Source organism: Heterodontus francisci, chromosome 10, assembly GCF_036365525.1.
Source record: "Heterodontus francisci isolate sHetFra1 chromosome 10, sHetFra1.hap1, whole genome shotgun sequence".
Classification (NCBI taxonomy): domain Eukaryota; kingdom Metazoa; phylum Chordata; class Chondrichthyes; order Heterodontiformes; family Heterodontidae; genus Heterodontus; species Heterodontus francisci.
The window spans coordinates 106,123,615-106,143,170 of record NC_090380.1 but is presented as its reverse complement, the minus strand read 5'-3'; the positions used below and the strand labels follow the sequence as shown (position 1 = coordinate 106,143,170).

At 46.5% G+C, this 19,556-nt stretch overlaps 1 protein-coding gene across 4 annotated transcripts in view; it reads right to left on the bottom strand.

Annotated features, from left to right (window-relative positions):
* The window catches only part of LOC137374707 (uncharacterized), a 195,708-nt gene that overhangs the window by 107,763 nt on the left and 68,389 nt on the right, over window positions 1-19,556 (bottom strand). For 2 of the 4 annotated variants that reach the window (XM_068041245.1, XM_068041244.1), the window contains exon 1: window positions 15,114-16,805. The exons of 1 other annotated variant lie outside the window; for it this stretch is intronic. In XM_068041245.1, coding sequence (XP_067897346.1) covers window positions 15,114-16,620 — 1,507 coding nt within the window. In that variant the 5' untranslated portion in view covers window positions 16,621-16,805. Of the gene's footprint in view, window positions 1-10,110; window positions 11,256-15,113; window positions 16,806-19,556 lie in introns of those variants that run through there. One more of the 4 variants, XM_068041243.1, reaches the window with a different exon arrangement.

Genomic DNA, 19,556 nt, shown 5'->3' with positions numbered 1-19,556 from the left:
TTGATTTCAATTTTGCTAGGACTCATTCAAATGTTACCTTGATGTTAAGAGCAATCACTCTCACCTCACCTCTGGAATCCAGCTCTTTTGTTCATGTTTGGACCAAGGCTGTAATGAGGTCTAGAGCATTGGAGAGCAAATTATTGTTAAGTACGTGCCACTTGAAATCAGTGTCAATGACACCTTCTATCGCTTCACAGATGACTGACAGTAGACTGATAGGGCGGTAGTTGACCAGATTGGATTTGTCCTGTTTTTTGTGGACAAGACATACATGAGCAATTTTCCACACTGTTGGGTAGATGCCAATATTGTAGCTATATTGGAACAGCTTGGCTAAGAGCATGGCCAATTCTGGAGCACAAGTTTTCAGTACTACAGCTGGGACGTTGTCAGGACCCAAAGCCTTTCCTGTATCCAGTGCGTTCAGCCATTTCTTGATATCATGTGGAGTGAATTGTATTGTCTGAAGACTGGCATCTGTGATGCTGGGGCCCTCAGGAGGAGGTCGACTTGGATCATCCACTAGGCACTTCTGGCTGAAGATAGTTACTGTTACGACCCCGTGACAAAGAGGTCTAGGGTTCCCTTTCATCCTTCACCTGGTCTTGCCGTTACAGGGTTTAATTTTAAAATATGCTGTTTTTAGCTCCCCCTTGTTCACTGCTTTCCAATTATAAGGCAAAGAAACCAGCACAAACAGGTTTTCTTAGGGTTAAAGAAAGGAAGGTTGAAATTTATTAAACTTAAACTCTAATTGGGCTTATGCCTAGGATACACGACGTGCCCATGCTAGCATGCATACGCGACACACACATGCAAATAGAGACAGAAAAGAGCAGAAGAAAAATAAAGTGGAAACGTTTCAGGCAATATCTGAAGAGTTTTTGTTACGGTTCTTCGAGCTCACTGTAGAGTCCTTGATTGTAGGTAGAGCTTGCTTTTCATGGGGCCCAGTATTCTTCTTAAACCTTGTTCGCTGTAGGAAACTTTTCTCCCTTGGGGTTCATGTGTCTTCAGTAAATTCAGAGGCTTGTGAGAAAGAGATGAGAGCAGATAGGAGAAATCGTCTCAGTCCAGGAGCAAACAGTCCTTCTGTGTTCAAACTCTTGGTGGCCAGTTCAAAAGAAAACCCTGGAACAGCCAGTTAGTCATGTGACCAGCTGGTCTAACCAGACCTGGCCCTTGTGGATTATATCCTCCTTAGCAGGTCCTGAAATGTGCTTCCTCACCTTCAATGTTTGTTATTATGTAAATGTTTTTTTCCAGCCACGGCTGATCTGTTTAACAAGACATTTTCTTGCTCCAACAACAGATAAAAATCAATGTTTATGACAAAATGAATGTGCCTCATTCTTGGCAGGTGGGGGCCTAGCATGACAGTTACAAATGCTTCAGCCTTGCCTCGGTTGATGCTGGGTGGTCTATCCAGTTTTATGCTTATTCCACTTTTCTCTAGCAGTTTTGATACCACTGAGAAACTCGCTAAGCAATTTCAGAGGGCAGTTAAGAGTCACACACATTGCTGTGAGTCTGGTGTCACATATAGGCCAGACCAGATATGGATGGTTGATTTCCTTCCCTGAAAGAGGTTAACGAAGCAGATGGCTTTTTACGACAATCCAGTAGTTTCATGATTATCATTATTGAGACTGGCTTTTTGTTCCAGATTGTATTAATTATTTGCATTTAAATTCCACCAGAGTTGGTGGTGCAAGGCCAGCTTTTCTTTTTTGTCATTTAATCTCTCCTGTTTTCCAGCTTATCACAGACCTTCCCTTTTGTTCTTCTTCCCCCTTCCCCCACCTTTCACTTGCTTCAAACCTATTACATTTCTAACTTTTCCATGTTCTGAAGCAGAGAGTGGGGATAAATGAGTGCTATTCTGGTTGGCAATCGGTCAATAGTGGTGTGCCTCAGGGATCGGTGTTGGGACCGCCATTATTTACAATTTATATAGATGATTTGGAGTTGGGGACCACGTGTAGGGTGTCAAAGTTTGCAGATGACACTAAGATGTGTGGCAGAGCAAAGTGTGCAGATGACTGTGAAACTTTGCAGAGGAACATAGATACATTGAGTGAGCGGGCAAAGGTCTGGCAGATGGAATACAATGTTAATAAATGTGAAGTCATTCATTTCGGTAGGAGTAATAGTAAAAAGGATTATTACTTGAATGGTAAAAAGTTGCAGCATGCTGCTATGCAGAGGGACCTGGGTGTCCTTGTGCATGAATCGCAGAAGGTTGGTCTGCAGGTACAGCAAGTAATTAGGAAGGCAAATGGAATTTTGTCCTTCATTGCTAAAGGGATTGAGTTTAAAAGCAGAGAGGTTATGTTGCAGCTGTATAAGGTACTGGTGAGGCCGCACCTGGAGTACTGTGTGCAGTTTTGGTCTCCTTACTTGAGAAAGGATATACTGGCACTGGAGAGGGTGCAGAGGAGGTTCACTAGGTTGATTCCGGAGTTGAGGGGGTTGGTTTATGAGGAGAGACTGAGTAGATTGGGATTATATTCATTGGAGTTCAGAAGAATGAGGGGGGATCTTATAGAAACATATAAAATCATGAAGGGAATAGATAAGATACAAGTAGAGAGGATGTTTCCACTGGCGGGTGAAGCTAGGACAAGAGGGCATAGCCTCAAGATTACAGGGAGCAGATTTAGGACTGAATTAAGAAGGAACTTCTTCACCCAGAGGGTTGTTAATCTATGGAATTCCTTGTCCAGTGAAGTAGTTGACGCTTCTTCAGTAAACGTTTTTAAAGCTAAGGTAGATATCTTTCTGAACAATAAAGGAATTAAGGGATACGGTGAGAGCGCGGGTAAGTGGATCTGAGTCCACGAAAAGATCAGCCATGATCTTATTGAATGGCGGAGCAGGCTCGAGGAACTCCTGCTCCTAGTTCTTATGATCTTATGATGAAAGGTCACAGACCTAAAATATTGACCAGAATTGTACGCACCACCACCCCACCAACAACCCCCCTCTCCCTGCCCACAGGAGCAGGCTGGTGGCAGGGGGCGGGGTTCATAAAATTGAGTGGGAGGCAGAGGGTGCCGTTTCTGATGCCTTCCCGCTCTGGCTGCAATTTTGCCAGGGGTGGCGGTGACGAGAAACGGCCCACCCGTCCCAGACCAATCAAGGCCCTTAAGTGGCTAATTAACTGCCACTTAAGGGCCTGCTCCCACCACTGCTGGTATTTCACCTACAGCTGGCAGGTGTCTTCGGCTCCATAGAAGGCCGCCAGGTTTGCGGGCTGGGAGGGGCTCTCCTGATCAGGCACCCTGCCCTCCACAGAGGGCTCCCACCAAAGCCCCAACTACCCCCACTGAAATAAAGCCTCCCCCCTCACCCCCCCCCCCCCCCCCACCACAATCGACTCATCCTGCCTCACCAGGGCCTGGCCAATTGTCCCCAGTGAGGCCCCAAAACTTATCTCTCTTCCGGGTCCGACGTCCACGATCCTACTGTTGGCTGGGTGCAGTCCCAGCAGTGGTCACTGCTCCTGGCGGCACTGCTGGGACTGAGAGCTGCCGGCCCGCTGAGTAGCCAGCAGCTCTTGGAGGTGGAAATTCCTGCCTCTGAGAGGAAGAAGTCCCGCCCAAGTCCAATTAAGGGCCTGGGGAGCAGATAGTCCTGGTGTGTCTCCCCAGGCCCAGCGGAGGCAGACTCGCCCCGACTTTTTGGCCGGTGAGCGGAGCCTGCCGTCCAACGTAAAATTCTGGCCATTAACTCTGTTTTTCTCTCCACAGCTGCTGCTTGATCTGCTGAGTATTTCCAGCGTTTTCTGTTTTTATTTCAGATTTCCAGCAGCTGCAGTATTTTGCCTCTGGATTACTAGTCCAGTAACATTATCACTATGCTACCATTCCTAATGCATGGGCTCATCCAGAACTCTGCCATCCATGCCATATCCACTATAAAGTGCAGACCACCTATTGCTACTGTTCTCACTGATGTCCACTGGCACCTCATCCTGTTACACATCAGTTTTAAAAGCTTCCTCCTCGTGTACAAATCTGTACATGGTTTTGCTGCAACCAATCTCTACAGGCTTCATCTCCTGTTTGAACCTCTGGTCTTTTGATTCTTCCCTTGTCTTCTGCTCTCTACTCCATCAAGAATGGTTGGGCCATCAGCCAATGTGCACCTGCCCTTTGCAATCCATTTGCTAAACCTCCTTTTTCTTGCTGCATCACTACACACCTTCAAAAGGATGTTGAATCCCACCGCTTAAATCGTGCTAAATGCTAAACTGTAACTAAAGTTACCTAACCTTTCTCGCAATTCCTGCTTGACTTTCCTCTCCTCCGGTGAAGCCTGTTAAGATGTTTTGCTATGTTTAAGGTTTTGTACAAGTCTGTATTTTTGCAGCATCAGTCCTCATCCTTGTTAGCTGCAGGAATTCAACAATAGATTAGTTCCTGGTAACTCATTATTAGCATCTTTGTTTTTCAATATTGATTTTCTAAGGATAACGTTACTATCCTCCAAGGTGACCTTTCCTTTCCTGCCAGAAAATGAAAATTGTTTCAACAGATTGCCCATAATCTCTCCAAAACTGTATACTTCTGCCAAACCTTCGAATTCTGCATTCATGCAAGTGCCAAGCAAAGTGCTTCGAGGTCCTTATGGAAAAATAAGTTACAGAATTTCAAGCAAATTGCAGCTCTTAAAAAGTCAAAGCTGATTCTTGGTTCTGCATCAGATGAAATGCTCACATAGTAACCCAGATGTTCCCCTAGCCTGCTCGTCGAAAACAGGGCAGCTTCAGGTCACAACCTGATTTACACCTTGCCCAATTTTGCACTTTATTCATGTGAGGAGTAACTTGATCGTCTGACCCATACCCACCCTATTCTCACCAGGCAGCTAAACTTAAACTCACGGCTGAAGTTTACGAAACATGGCACTATTCTCTCAGCAGTTGTATGGACTTCACGCGTTGGTCACTTCCTGAGGGCACTTCCTTATTTTCCCCGTCTAATATTTTTTGGAATATTTATGAAACACAAAACACCAAGGTCCTGAAATTCTAATGGTTTGGGAGGTCATAAACACGAGAGATCTATTAGCAGGTGCAGTTTGAGAGCAAGAGAACTGCCAGTTTTGTATGTCTTTCAAGTGCTGCCCTAAGTTCTACTGGAATTAATGGAGGTTGTAAGATGCACTCACCTCAGCTAAGAAGCAGCTACACGAATAGTGGGTTTACGTCAGGGTGACCCATATGTCATAAATTCCATGATATTTGCCGCAAGGAGGTCAGCTAAGTGATTCCACTGTAAAACCAAGGTACGTTGGAACAGCAGCTGAGGAAGGCTGGTGCTAGGATCCTAAAGGTCAATTGCTGTGTTCCATTGTGCCTTCAGATAGAGGTTAATAGTTACTTTGCATTCCTTGTTTGTCAAATGTCTTTCTTTGCTCTTTATTTTCAAAGGTCTCAGCTTTGTTTGGAAGTCTTGCTTAAGACTGTGTTCTGCTTGGAAAATGTTCTTATAATATATTGCAGAACTGCAGTATGGGTTTCCCAATGGGGATTCCCCTCTTTATGATAAGGATGTCATAGGAAGATGGGGAAAAGCAGAGAAGCTGGGAGGCTAAGCTCATATAGAATTACTGCAGGAGATCCAGACCATCATGGAGATACCCAATCACTAGGGTATATAGACCTCAGTTGAATATGTCATATACATATGTTAGCTGAAGTTCAGAGCCTCTGGAAGAGATTTGCCCAATCCTACAGGAAGATTTGAGAACTTCATCAAGAAACTTATTTCGTGTGGTTCAAAACATCACGACAGCACTTCACTTCCTAGCCACTGGATCATTCCAAAGGGCAACAAATGATTTCTGCCAATTGATTTGTGGTCCATGCTTGCACAAGGCAAATGATTAACACCCTGTTGGTCAGGACAGCCCAGTTCATTACATTTGATGCATGAGCAAAAGGTGAACAAGTCATTCATTTTTATTGGTTCTCAGGATTTCCACCAGTGTTTGGAGCTATAGGTTGCATTCACCTGGCATTATGAGCCCCTACTGCTTACGCACAACACCATGTAAACCAAAAAGGGTTTTACTCCCTTAATGTTCAACTGTGTGTGAGTAGAGGCACAGGTTTCTGCATGTTCATTTGGGAGGTGTCAAGATTGATTTAACCTTTGGCAGTCTAGTGTTCCTGCTCTCAAGGGCACTTTACAGAATCAAGGGCTAGGCACTGACTAGCCTCTTGGAGGTAAGGGGGATTCAATACTACGACAGCTTCTACCACTTTTGTGAAAGACCACAAATGAAGGAGAGGAATGTTATGATGAAGTTATCAGCTGTACTTTATTTCAAATGGAACAGGATATCAGTGTGCCAAATGGTTGATTCAGGTATCTAAATGGTTTGAGTGCTCTTTCCAGTATGGTCCTAATATTATTTTGTGAATTGTATTGGTCTGCTGTGCAAGTTATGTGTTTAGGGTTCACCTTAGATATTCTCTTGGATACAGCAGTGATGGTCATTCCGACACAAGAACTTCTTCCTCCACTTCTATTACCTCATCCTTTGGCTTCCTTGAATAAAATTCTTCAAGGCCTTGGCCAGGTAAATGTTGAGAGGTTGCTCGCCCTGGCTGGAGAGTCTAGAACTAAGCCCTAGTCTCAGGATAAGTGGTCAGTCATTTGGGAGTGAGAGCAGGAGAAATTTGTTCACTAAGAGGGTTGTGCGTCTTTGAAATTCCCCACCCCACAGGGCTGTGGATGCTCAGTTTATGAGTATGTTAAATAGACTTTTGGGCACGAAGGGGATCAGGGGACATGGATAGGGCAGGAAAGTGGAGTTGATGCAGAAGTTCAGCCGTGATCTTATTGAATGGCAAAACAGGCTCGCAGGGCCACATGGGCTACGCCTGCTCCTACCTCTTAGCCTCTTACATTATATTTTTATGCCACACCCAATACTCACTCCTGATCTGAAGTATCTGTGCACCCCAATCTCCCCCTTGCGCACGTGAGTACAAGTGAGAAGATGAATGATGCTATCACTCACTGTCTCTGCCATCTCGCCCTGGTTGCTCTGTGGCAGTTTCTTTTCCACCCACTCCCACAATATAATATTTATGTCACTCTCTGCTCTCCGCTTATGTGTTCCGGAAGGAGCTGTGTCTTCACCTTCCTATCCACTGACTCTGTTTCAAGTACAGTCCAGCCTGCAGTTTATGGTGGGGTTAGCATTGAGGCCGCTGGGTAGGCAGAAATCCATGGATAATGAGCACTCAGAATTTCATGGCCTAAGGATCTTCAAGGGCCTTGGACATTTTGCTGGAATGAAACTAAAATTTTTCAGCCAAGGTGCAGCTTTCGGCAACATCAAATTACCTTCATCACAAGGACGTGAAAATTGGCAACAGATATTTCATGGTCATCAGACCTCTGCCGCGCTGATGGATGAAACAAATCACTTCTTGGCCTCTTTGAAGTATCCCTGGAAATACTGTGAGGGACAAATAAATTCCATTCTTCATAAGAAAGCAGACAGCAATGTGCAAATGGAGGAAAAATCGGGATCCTTCACAACACAGATTCACAATTGAGATTCAATCTGCCCATATTTCTGACGTTTGTTCAGCGCAGGTGATCCATCATGCCCAGGTCCAGAGCCAGCAATATCTTCCTTTATCATTACACTGGGATGTGACAGCTCACAAAGACACATAAGACAGATCTTGATGATGAAGGCCATTCAACCCATCCCAACCTCACCCATTCAGAAGGAGGAGGAGGAACAAAAGCAACAACATGCATTTAAATGCGCCTTTCCCATGAAAAAAACATTCAGAGTCTTTACAGAAATGTAATCAGGCAATACTGAAAGCTAAGCTAATGATGGAGATATCAAGAAAGCGGTGACCAAAACTTTGGTTAAATCTCCCCATCACAACACCCAAATGCTAAAAGGTTGCAGTATATTTTTCCTTTGCCAACTTGTTGAATCATTACAAGATTTTTCCCTCCAATACCCTAACCAGGAGTCCATTCCTTCAACATGTTAACCATCCTTTATATGAAGAATTTCTTAACATTGGTCCTAAACCTGTATCTCGCTGAAAAGACTTTGAGATCCTTTCTCCTGCCATCGTGGCTTCATTTGAAGATCTGTTCCTCATTTGCCTTTATACACTGTTTACTTTCATATGAACCTTTACGAGATTTCTTCTTAGGCGCCTCCTTTCAAGTTCCTTACCCTCCGTAAATAAGTACTGAAAATTATTCTGCCGATTTCTAAGAGAGTGAAACATTTCGCTTTAAAGTGTTTCAAAACACCAGCTCCATCTTTTCTCTGATGTGGTTAAAGAAGGATTTACATTACCAAAGTGGGCAAGGAAGAAATAGTGCTCAGTGAACCTTTGAGTAGTGAGAGTTGTGGTGTCAGATTATATACAGATGGAATATTATTCACAGACAAGCAGATACTTGTGGGACGAAGATGGTCTTCTTTGTACAAATGTTAAAGCTGCCCATACTATTTGGCTGAAAAATGAAACCATTGCAAGAGAAATTGAAAAGCATCAGGCTTACAAAATATGGCATTCAGTGCATTGGTTTCTGCCAACCCACAAAACTGTTACGACTGAACTGGGAGCAAACAAGAACTTTCACCACAGCACAAGAAAAGTCACAAAAGGAATACAATATGAGTCACAAGGGATGGTTAGTTGTCTGACAACAGAATATACATTGGCCTTTCCCATCCAGTTAAATAAACGGAGTCGAGGTACAGATCAGTCATGATCTAATTTGAACAGTGAAACAAGCTTGAGGAGCTGAATGACCGAGTCTTGCTGTTACCTACTTCTTCATCTTATAATACAATCAATTTTATACACTTGGTCCTGTCATGTAGACCTTCTAAATCTTATTTATGTATTCAGCAATTCTCGGCTAACTATAATAAGAATTAATGAGGCACCATCATAAGGATTTTATTAACCTGTATTATCATTACACCTAAAATAAAAGCAAAGTACTGAAGATGCTGGAAATCTGAAATAAAAACAGAAAGTGCTGGAAGTTCTGATGAAACGAAACAGACCTGAAACGTTAACTCCGCTTCTCTCTCCACAGATGCTGACTGACCTGCTGAGTATTTCCATTATCATTACACTGTTGCTCATTCAGGAACTTTACAATTCCAGCTACTTAACAGCACAATTCAATAATCTTAGTTTCACTTGAAAATTACTGGCTTCAAGATCTGTGAATCATTGAGTTTTCCTTTTCTTCTTTAATTTTCCTTTTCATGTAATTCTGTAATCGATGGGATATAATCTGCATTTTGATGTGCTCTTCTCCCATAGCCCAGCACTTTTTTTCTTTTTCAAGTATATATCCAATTTCCTTTTGAAGTTACTTTGGATCTGCTTCCACCACTCTTCCAGGCAGACCATTCCACAACATCACACTATGCTGATTCTCCTCGTCTCTCTTTTGATTCTTTTAGTAATTATCTCAAATCTATGTCCTCTGGTTACTGCCCTACCTGCCAGTTATATGTATATATATTCTTCTTCTTTGACCTCCTTGTCTCAAGAGACAATGGGTAAGCGCCTGGAGATGGTCAGTGGTTTGTGAAGCAGCGCCTGGAGTGGCTATAAAGGCCAATACTAGAGTGACAGACTTTTCCACAGGTGCTGCAGATAAAATTGGTTGTCGGGGCTGTTACACAGTTGGCTCTCCCCTTGCGCTTCTGTCTTTTTCCCTGCCAACTGCTAAGTCTCTGGTAAACACTGGCAACTGACTCTCACGACTTGTGATCAATGTCACACGACTTCATGTCGCGTTTGCAGACGTCTTTAAAGCGGAGACATGGACGGCTGCTGGGTCTGATACCAGTGACGAGCTCACTGTACAATGTGTCCTTGGGGATCCTGCCATCTTCCATGCGGCTCACATGGCCAAGCCATCTCAAGCGCCGCTGGCTCAGTAGGGTGTATATGCTAGGGATGTTGGCTGCCTCAAGGACTTCTGTGTTGGAGATGCAGTCCTGCCACCTGATGCCAAGTATTCTCCGGAGGCAGCGAAGATGGAATGAATTGAGACGTCGCTCTTGGCTGACGTACGTTGTCCAGGCCTAGCTGCCATAGAGCAAGGTACTGAGGACACAGGCTTGATACACTCGGACTTTTGTGTTCCGTGTCAGTGTGCCATTTTCCCACACTCTCTTGGCCAGTCTGGACATAGCACTGGAAGCCTTTCCCATCCACTTGTTGATTTCTGCATCGAAAGACAGGTTACTGGTGATAGTTGAGCCTAAGTAGGTGAACTCTTGAACCACTTCCAGAGCGTGGTCGCCGATATTGATGGATGGACCATTTCTGATGTCCTGTCCCATGATGTTCGTTTTCTTGAGGCCGATGGTTAGGCCAAATTCGTTGCAGGCAGCTGCAATCCAGTCGTTGAGTCTCTGCAGACACTCTTCAGTGTGAGATGTTAATTCAGCATTGTCAGCAAAGAGGAGTTCCCTGATGAGGACATCCCGTACTTTGGTCTTCGCTCTTAAACGGGCAAGGTTGAACAACCTGCCACCTGATCTTGTGTGGAGGAAAATTCCTTCTTCTGAAGACTTGAACGCATGTGAGAGTATCAGGGAGAAGAAGATCCCAAACAGTGTAGGTGCGAGAACACAGCCCTGTTTCACACCACTCAGGATAGGAAAGGGTTCTGATGAGGCACCGCTATGCTGAATTGTGCCTTTCATATTGTCATGGAATGAGGTGATGATACTTAGTAGCTTTGGTGGACATCCGATCTTTTCTAGTAGTCCGAAGAGATCACGTCTGCTGACGAGGTCAAAGGCTTTGGTGAGATCAATGAAAGCAACTTAGAGGGGCATCTGTTGTTCACGGCATTTCTCCTGTAGCTGGCGAAGGGAGAACAGCATGTCAATGGTGGATCTCTCTGCTCTAAAGCCACACTGTGCCTCAGGGTAGACATGCTCAGCCAGCTTCTGGAGCCTGTTTAAAATGACTCAAGCGAAGACTTTTCCCACTATGCTGAGCAGGGAGATTCCACGGTAGTTGTTGCAGTCACCACGGTCACCCTTGTTCTTATAGAGGGTGATGATATTGGCATCGCGCATGTCCTGTGGTACTGCTCCCTCATCCCAGCACAGGCAGAGCAGTTCATTGAGTGTTGAGAGTATAGCAGGCTTGGCATTCTTGATTATTTCAGGGGTAATGCTGTCCTTCCCAGGGGCTTTTCCACTGGCTAGAGAATCAATGGCATCACTGAGTTCCGATTTTGTTGGCAGTTATATGTATATATATTTTTTTTATATATATATACCTAGCGACTGTTTCAAAATCCCTGATTTTAAACACTTCTATTAAATTTTCCCTTAATCTTCTCTGCTCTCATTTTTTTTTTATTTCCAAAATAAACTTTATTCATAAAAATCTGTAAAAATTACATTGCCAAACAGTTTCCAAACAGCACCAAAAAATACAAACATTGCAAGGGAGATCAGTTTCCTTCAATACTGTCATGAGTTTCTTCCCAACCCTTCCGTTTCACAATTGTCATGTCAATTACAATTTTACATTTACAGCAATTGAGAATATTAACAATACAGTTCGAGGGGTTTCCCATGGATCCAGCCCCTCAGTCCAGCTTGGTGGGGGAACCTTACACTGTGGTCTTTCCCCATTGAGCCTTTGCTGCGGCTGCCCCAAGCTTTAATGCGTCCCTCAGCACGTAGTCCTGGACCTTGGAATGTGCCAGTCTGCAACATTCGGTGGTGGACAACTCTTTGCGCTGGAAGACCAGCAAGTTTCGGGCAGACCAAAGAGCGTCTTTCACCGAATTGATAGTCCTCCAGCAGCAGTTGATGTTTGTCTCGGTGTGCGTCCCTGGGAACAGCCCGGGGAGCACAGACTCCTGTGTTACAGAGCTGCTTGGGATGAACCTTGACAAAAACCACTGCATCTCTTTCCACACCTGCTTTGCAAAGGCACATTCCAGGAGGAGGTGGGCGACCGTCTCTTCCCCACCACAGCCAACGCGGGGGCATTGTGCGGAGGGGGCAAGACTTCGGGTGTGCATGAAGGATCTGACGGGGAGGGCCCTTCTCACCACCAGCCAAGCTACGTCTTGGTGCTTATTTGAAAGTTCTGGTGATGAGGCATTCTGCCAAATGACTTTGACGGTCTGCTCGGGGAACCATCCGACATGATCCACCGTTTCCTTTTCCCGTAGGGCCTTGAGGACATTCCGTGCAGACCACTGCCTGATGGACCGGTGGTCAAAAGTGTTTTCCCGCAGAAACTGCTCCACGAAGGATAGGTGGTACGGCACCACCCAACTGCATGGAGCGTTCCGCGGCAATGTGACCAGGCCCATCCTTCGCAACACCGGGGACAGATAGAACCTCAGCACGTAGTGACACTTGGAGTTTGCGTACTGGGGATCTACACACAGCTTGATGCAGCCGCACACGAAGGTGGTCATCAGGATGAGGGCCGCGTTGGGTACATTTTTCCCGCCCTTGTCCAGAGATTTGAACATCGTGTCCCTCCGGACCCGGTCCGTTTTACATCCCCAGACGAAGCGGAAAATGGCTCGGGTGACTGCCACGGCGCAGGAGTGGGGTATGGGCCAGACCTGCACCACTTAGAGCAACAACGTGAGCGCCTCGCACCTGATGACCAGGTTCTCACCCACAATGGAGAGAGATCGCTGCCCCCACATGCCCAACTTTTGTCGTACCTTGGCTACTCGCTCTTCCCATGTTTTGGTGCACGCCCCGGCCCTTCCAAACCATATCCCCAGCACCTTCAGGTAGTCTGACCTGACGGTGAAGGGGACAAAGGATCGGTCCGCCCAGTTGCCAAAGAACATGGCCTCGCTCTTGCCTTGGTTAACTTTGGCTCCCGAGGCCAGTTCGAACTGGTCGCAGTTGCTCATCAGTCTGCGCACGGACAGCGGATCCGAGCAGAAAACGGCGACGTCATCCATGGACAGGGAGGTTTTGACCTGAGTGCCTCCGCTGCCTGGGATTGTCACCCCTCTTATGCTCGCATCCTTCCTAATAGACTCAGCAAATGGTTCAATACAGCAAACAAACAAGACCGGGGAGAGAGGACAGCCCTGTCTGACTCCAGATTTGATCGGGAAACTTTCAGATTCCCACCCGTTGATTGAGACTGCGCTACTGATGTTTGTGTAGAGCAGTTGGATCCAATTGCAGATTCCCTCCCCAAACCCCATTTTGGAAAGCACGTCCGTCATGTAGGTGTGCGATATCCTGTCAAAAGCCTTCTCCTGGTCCAGGCTGATGAGGCAGGTGTCCACCCTCCTGTCCCGTACGTAGGCGATCGTATCCCTGAGTAGCGCGAGACTATTAGAGATCTTCCTGCCGGGTACAGTACAGGTCTGATCGGGGTGAATCACCAGCTCCAGAGCAGACTTGACTCGACTGGCTATGACTTTGGACAGAATCTTGTAATCAACATTGAGCAGTGAGATGGGCCGCCAATTTCTGATTTCTGCCCTCTCCCCCTTCTGCTTGTAAATGAGGGTGATGATGCCTTTTCTCATAGATTCTGACATGCTGCCGGCCAGGAGCATACTCTCGTATACTTCCAGCAGGTCCGGGCCGACCCAGACCCACAGGGCCGAGTACAACTCGACCGGTAAGCCGTTGCTCCCTGGAGTTTTACTCGTCTCGAAAGACTCGACGGCCTTTGTCAGCTCGTCCAGAGTTAGCGGCTTGTCCAGTCTCTCCCTCCTGCTGTCATCTAAGACCTCTGTGATAGATGACAGGAAGGACTGGGAGGCTCTGCTGTCTGTGGGCTTCGCGTCATACAGCCCAGCATAAAAGGATTTGCTGATCCTTAGTATGTCGGACTGCGAAGACGTTACCGAGCCATCTTCTTCCTTCAGGCTGCTGATAACAGAGCTCTCTCTGTGTACCTTTTGGAAGAAGTAACGCGAGCACGTCTCATCCTGCTCGATGGAGCGGACTCTGGACCGGAAGATGATCTTGGAGGCCTCCTTGGCAAAGAGCGAGGCCTGCTGGCTCTTCACCTCTTGGAGGTCCTCCTTGACCTCGACCCCCATTGACTGCAATCGGAGTAGATTTTGCATAATTTTCTGGAGTCGGGACAGTTCCCTCTGTCTCTCTCTCGCCTTCTGAACACCTTTGTGGATGAAGAACCTCTTGATGTTCTCCTTAATCGCTTCCCACCAGTGAACTGGAGACTCAAAGAGGGGTTTCACGGTCCTCCAACCTTTGTAATCCCTTTTGAGTTCCTCAACGTTCTCTGGGGTCAGCAGTGTCGCATTGAGCTTCCACGTCCCTCTGCCAACCCGCTGGTCGTCCTGTAAGTGACAGTCGGCCAGTAAGAGGCAGTGGTCGGAGAAGAACACCGGCTTGACGTCGGTGGATCCAACCGTGACAGCACGGGACACAAACAGGAAGTCAATCCTGGAAAGGGCAGACCCGTCCGGTCTTGACCATGTGTATCTGCGCTGCGCTCTGTCTGCAGGTTTGCTGAAGACGTCGTTCAGTTTGGCATCTTTAACTGTTTCTATTAGGAATCTGGACGTAGCGTCCAGTTTGCTGTCGTCACTGCCGGATCGTCCAGCCGCATCGATGATGCAGTTGAAGTCACCGCCTAGGATGACCGGCCTGGACGTCGCCAGCAGCAGTGGGAGCTGCTGGAAGACGGTCAGCTGCTCGCTGCGTTGTACCGGGGCGTACACGTTGATCAACCGGAGCGGAGCGTTGTTGTACATCATGTCTGCTACGAGGAGGCGGCCGCCGACCACCTCCTTAACTTCGGAGATGGTGAAGTTACCTCCCCGCAGCAGAATACCCAGGCCGGAGGAACGGCAGTCATTACCCCCCGACCAGATCGATGGCCCGTGGGACCACCATCGCGACCACTGCCTGTAGGTGCTGAGGTGTGGTATTCCACACTCCTGCAGAAACAGTAGGTCAGCTTTGACCTTGGCAAGGTAATCCAAGGTTGAAACACATCGCGTAGTAGATTTAATGCTACGCACATTAATGGAAGCAATTCTTACACCCATTTTTTACTAAAAATTAGTTGTTGCTTCCCATACCATTTGTCCTCGCTAGTCCCAGTCCTTCCCCTTCGGGATGTTCCTGCATACCCATCGTATGCGCAAGCAGTTTCACGTTGGTTGGGCTCAGAAACCCCTCCTGATTTTTCATGCAGGGTTTGTGCCGCTCGGGTGACATCGGGGGGGTCTTGTAGGCAGAGAGGATTGGGTTGTCCTCAGCTGCTTCCATCTGTTCCTCCTCGAAAACATCACAGCTCCCGGTCTCCCGGAGCTCAGGTGCGCCAGACGTGTCTTTGCTCCCGGTGTCCCGGAGCTGAGATGCGTTGGCCACGTCGTTACGTGTGGGGCATTGGGGTTGGGGCACGCCGGGCCCATCACAGCTTCCAGTGCCCGGGGGCTGGGATGCTTTATCATCCATCTCGGAGTTCTGCCGCCTCTTTTGAAGGGGCTGTCGTTCCAGCATTTCCCCGTCCAGTGAAGAGGAGTTGTTGCAGTCTGATTCAGAAGAGAGCCTCCTCTTGCCACTGGTTTGGGTGGTGGCTTTGGGATGTTTTTTCTTTGTGGTTTTACTCTGGACCACTTGCCACTGACCTGTTTGTCCATCTGCTGCCTCCTCCTCCATTGATTCTGTCTGTGGAGGAGGGGTTTCCGGGCGCTGGGTAGGTGCTGGGTCGTTGGTTTCAGCTGCCTCCCCTTCCTTCTCAGGTTGAAGTTCCTCACTGCGGAGAAGGTTGTTGGTCTCCTTTCGAACAGCGGACGCCTTCGCCGAACCTTCTCCCGGCCTTTCCTTGGACCTTGCCGCCTGAGCGTAGCTGAGGCAACGTTTGGGACAGGTCTTGTAGAGATGGCCTGCTGCACCGCACAAGTTGCAACACTTAGTCTGCTTACAGTCCTTGGTCTGATGGCCTTCCTCCTTGCAGTTCTTGCAAACAACCGTGCTGCAGTTGGCTGCCATGTGACCAGATTTGCCACAGGTGCGGCAAACTCTGGGCTGCCCAGCGTAGACCAAGAAGCCTCGACTTCCCCCGATAGCGAAGCTGGAGGGAGGGTGGATGATGGCTCCACTGGGATCTACCTTCAAGGTCACCTTGACCTGCCGCTTGCTGGTCCAGATCCCAAAGGGGTCCTTGACATCAGTGCTGCTGCCAGCCACCTCGACGTACCTGGCGAGAAAGGTGAGTACATCCACCACCGGAACATGGGGGTTGTAGAGGTGAATCGTCACCACCCGGTCCCGTTGTGACGGAAGCGTGAAGAGCGGCTCCGCTGTGAGGATCGACAGTGGCGCCCGGTCTCCTTTCTCCTTGAACGCCTTCAGGAACTTGATGCATCCCGCCACGTTCCGGAACGTCACGTCGAAGTATCCACTGCTGGGGAAATCCTGCAGGCAGAAGACATCCGTCGCTTGAAATCCGCAGCAATCGAAGAGAATTTTCTTGATGAAGAAGGTGCGATCGACCGGTGCATCTCCTTCCTTGTCCTTCACGACCACCCGAACGGTGTTGCGCACTCCCTGGCCCGAAGCTCGAAAATTGGTTATAGCCATTTTACTCAAAGCTTCCCCAAGATCAAAAGGCAATGATCATGGTCTCTTCTCAATCAGAACAATCCCAACTTCCCTAGTCTCTCCATGTAAAAGAAGTCACTCATCCCTGACACCATTCTAGTAAAGCTCCTCTGCACCCACTCCACAACCTTGGCATGCTTTCTGATTTTAGTTCTGATTTCTGTTTGTCCCTTTCATACTGATTAACTTCCAACATATCCACAGTGTGACCTTATTTATTTTACGCAAGGTTATTAGACAATCCACATGACATTGCTGGGGTACAAACTCTCACTATTTGCATTTTTTTTTTGCATCGTCAGCAGCCAATCAATACATTCGCTGTACTCATGACATCTGCATGTTCACATCAGGTCAGCCCACCTGTTTCTGGTGCAATTGTGCCCCCCAGCTCTGACTGATTGTTCTGTGTTTGGGTTCTGTATGCTTGCTACCTTATTGAGTCTACCAGAGAGGTTCTTGGGCTGTAATATTTAAACATTAATATTTATTTAATAACAACTATATTCACTCCAACACTAGCCTGTGTGTCTCCTTCAAAAGCCAAGCTGTAACTGCTCTCGGGTCTCTCCCACATGAACTCTTACATCAACAGAGTGGACGGTAATCTTTAGCCTCTCAAGATTAACCCTTTCATATTCTTGTACTACAGTGATCCTGGCAGTTCTTACACTGGACTGTGCAAAATCAGCCCTTACATCTGAGGTCGTGTGTGTTTTGCACAGTGCAGAAATGAAGAAAAGCCAAATAGTAAGGAATTACCATGCTTCATTTAAATATAGACGTGATTACCTGTGTTATATAGTACTTGTTGAACTAAGTTGTTGGCACTTTCACTGGATTAAGAGAAGCATTTAACTTGACCATTGACAGCTTTCAATTCAATTTCCTTCTGCTCATTGTGTACTGGGAAACAGGGGAGGGGAGACACTGGGGTAGAATTTCAGTGTGGATTCTCCAGATCACGTGACACAACTTCATCAGAAGATCAGGAGAAACCCAATAGAATGTTTACGCTACTAGGAAGAGGGCATAGGAAAATGGGATAGCATTCCAGTGTCCAAGGATGCTGAAGGCCAATTGTGACAGAGAATCTTTATTTCTTTAAAACCAAGGCTTTCCCCTTAGCATCTCTTCTGTTTGCCTGGAGCATTTCTCAGGTACTCCATTTGTTTCATGGTGTAGCCACCTACTTGACATGGACAGCGGGGGTGGGGGGTGGTGGTGAGGTCCAATGAGCTTATTTGCACAATCACAGCTTGAATGATGGTCCGCTTAACGCCTCAGGAACATTATAAGCCTCAGGAATTGATCTCTAATAACATAGGGAGCAGACGCCAGATGCACTGCAGTGGTTCAAGAACCTGCCAACCTGTTATTGACACTAACAAGTATTTGATTTACTCATGCAGCCCTTTAAACAGATGCAGCAGTGTTTTCAAATTCCTGTTCCATGCATACACACTCCCATGGGCAACTGTTATGTGATCAGGCATTTGGCACAGATGTTTGATTAAATGGAGAACCCAGAGGTTTTGGCAGGATTGGTCATGCACTACAAGTCAATGGACTGTCCCATATCATACTGTTCTTCCTGCTGACTTGATAAAAGTAGGATCCGGATTATCCGATTGAGTCATAGAATAAATAGCAGGGAATTCTAGCTCAGCTGAGGCATTTGAAAAATGAATGGATCTTTAATTCAAACAGAGAGTAAACAATTTTTTATTACAACAGTGACTACACTTCAAAAGAAGGTACTTTATTGGCTGCAAAGTGCTTTGGAAGATTCTGAGGTTGTGAAAGGCATTATATAAATGCAAGTCTTTCTTTCTTTAGGAAGCATTTCAGAGTCTTCATGGATTGTACAGATGAATTATGTCCCCTCCCATTTCCAAATCTGTGTCTCTTTTACTTTTTGATTTTATATTTCGCATTGTTTACGTGACTTCCATCACACCAAGTTAATTTACCAATTTTGTTTAGGTTTAGCTGCTGACTGGAATCTTTTTTTAAAATATTTAGTTTATGTTTTCCCTCATTGCCTGGAGGTATTGCAGAGGAGAGCAACAACGCCCATCAGAGGGAGAGTTATGTAGAACAACTTAACAGGCTAGAGTCCTTCAACCTTAAAAAAAAATTGTCAGATATTTATTTTATTTATTTAGAGATACAGCACTGAAACAGGCCTTTCGGCCCACTGAGTCTGTGCCGACCAACAACCACCCACTTATACTAACCCTACAGTAATCCCATATTCCCTACCACCTACCTACACTAGGGGAAATTTACAATGGCCAATTTACTTATCAACCTGCAAGTCTTTGGCTGTGGGAGGAAACCGGAGCACCCGGCGAAAACCCACGCGGTCACAGGGAGAACTTGCAAACTCCACAAAGGCAGGACCCAGAATCGAATATATATAGGATAGGGAAATTTAGCCCAGCCCAATACTTGGGAATGAGTGTAAAGTGTATCAGTTATGGAACTGGATTACTGTCACAAAGGTTGTGTGTTCAAATGCCAAAATGGCAGGTTATGGAACATCCCCAAATATCATGAACTTTATAAATCGAGTAATTTGTGGGTTTTGCCGTAACAATGGCAGTGAAAACTGTTGATTTGTTGCCAAAAAAAAACAAATGAATGCAAAGAGAACCTGTCAACCATACCTGCTTTGGCCTACGCTGTGAATCGACTGAACACCATGATGGCAACTCTTAATGTCCCTGGAGTGATGTACCGAGCACTTGGCTGCTATGAGTTACCTGTGGCCCTGCTAGTGTTGCCAAACCCTGAGATCACATATAAAATATACACCTGCTACCAGAAGATACAGAGACAATTCAAGATTTCTTCTATCCTCTGTGTGAAAAAGTGCTTTCTGATTTCCCTCTTTGCTTAGCTCTAAGTTT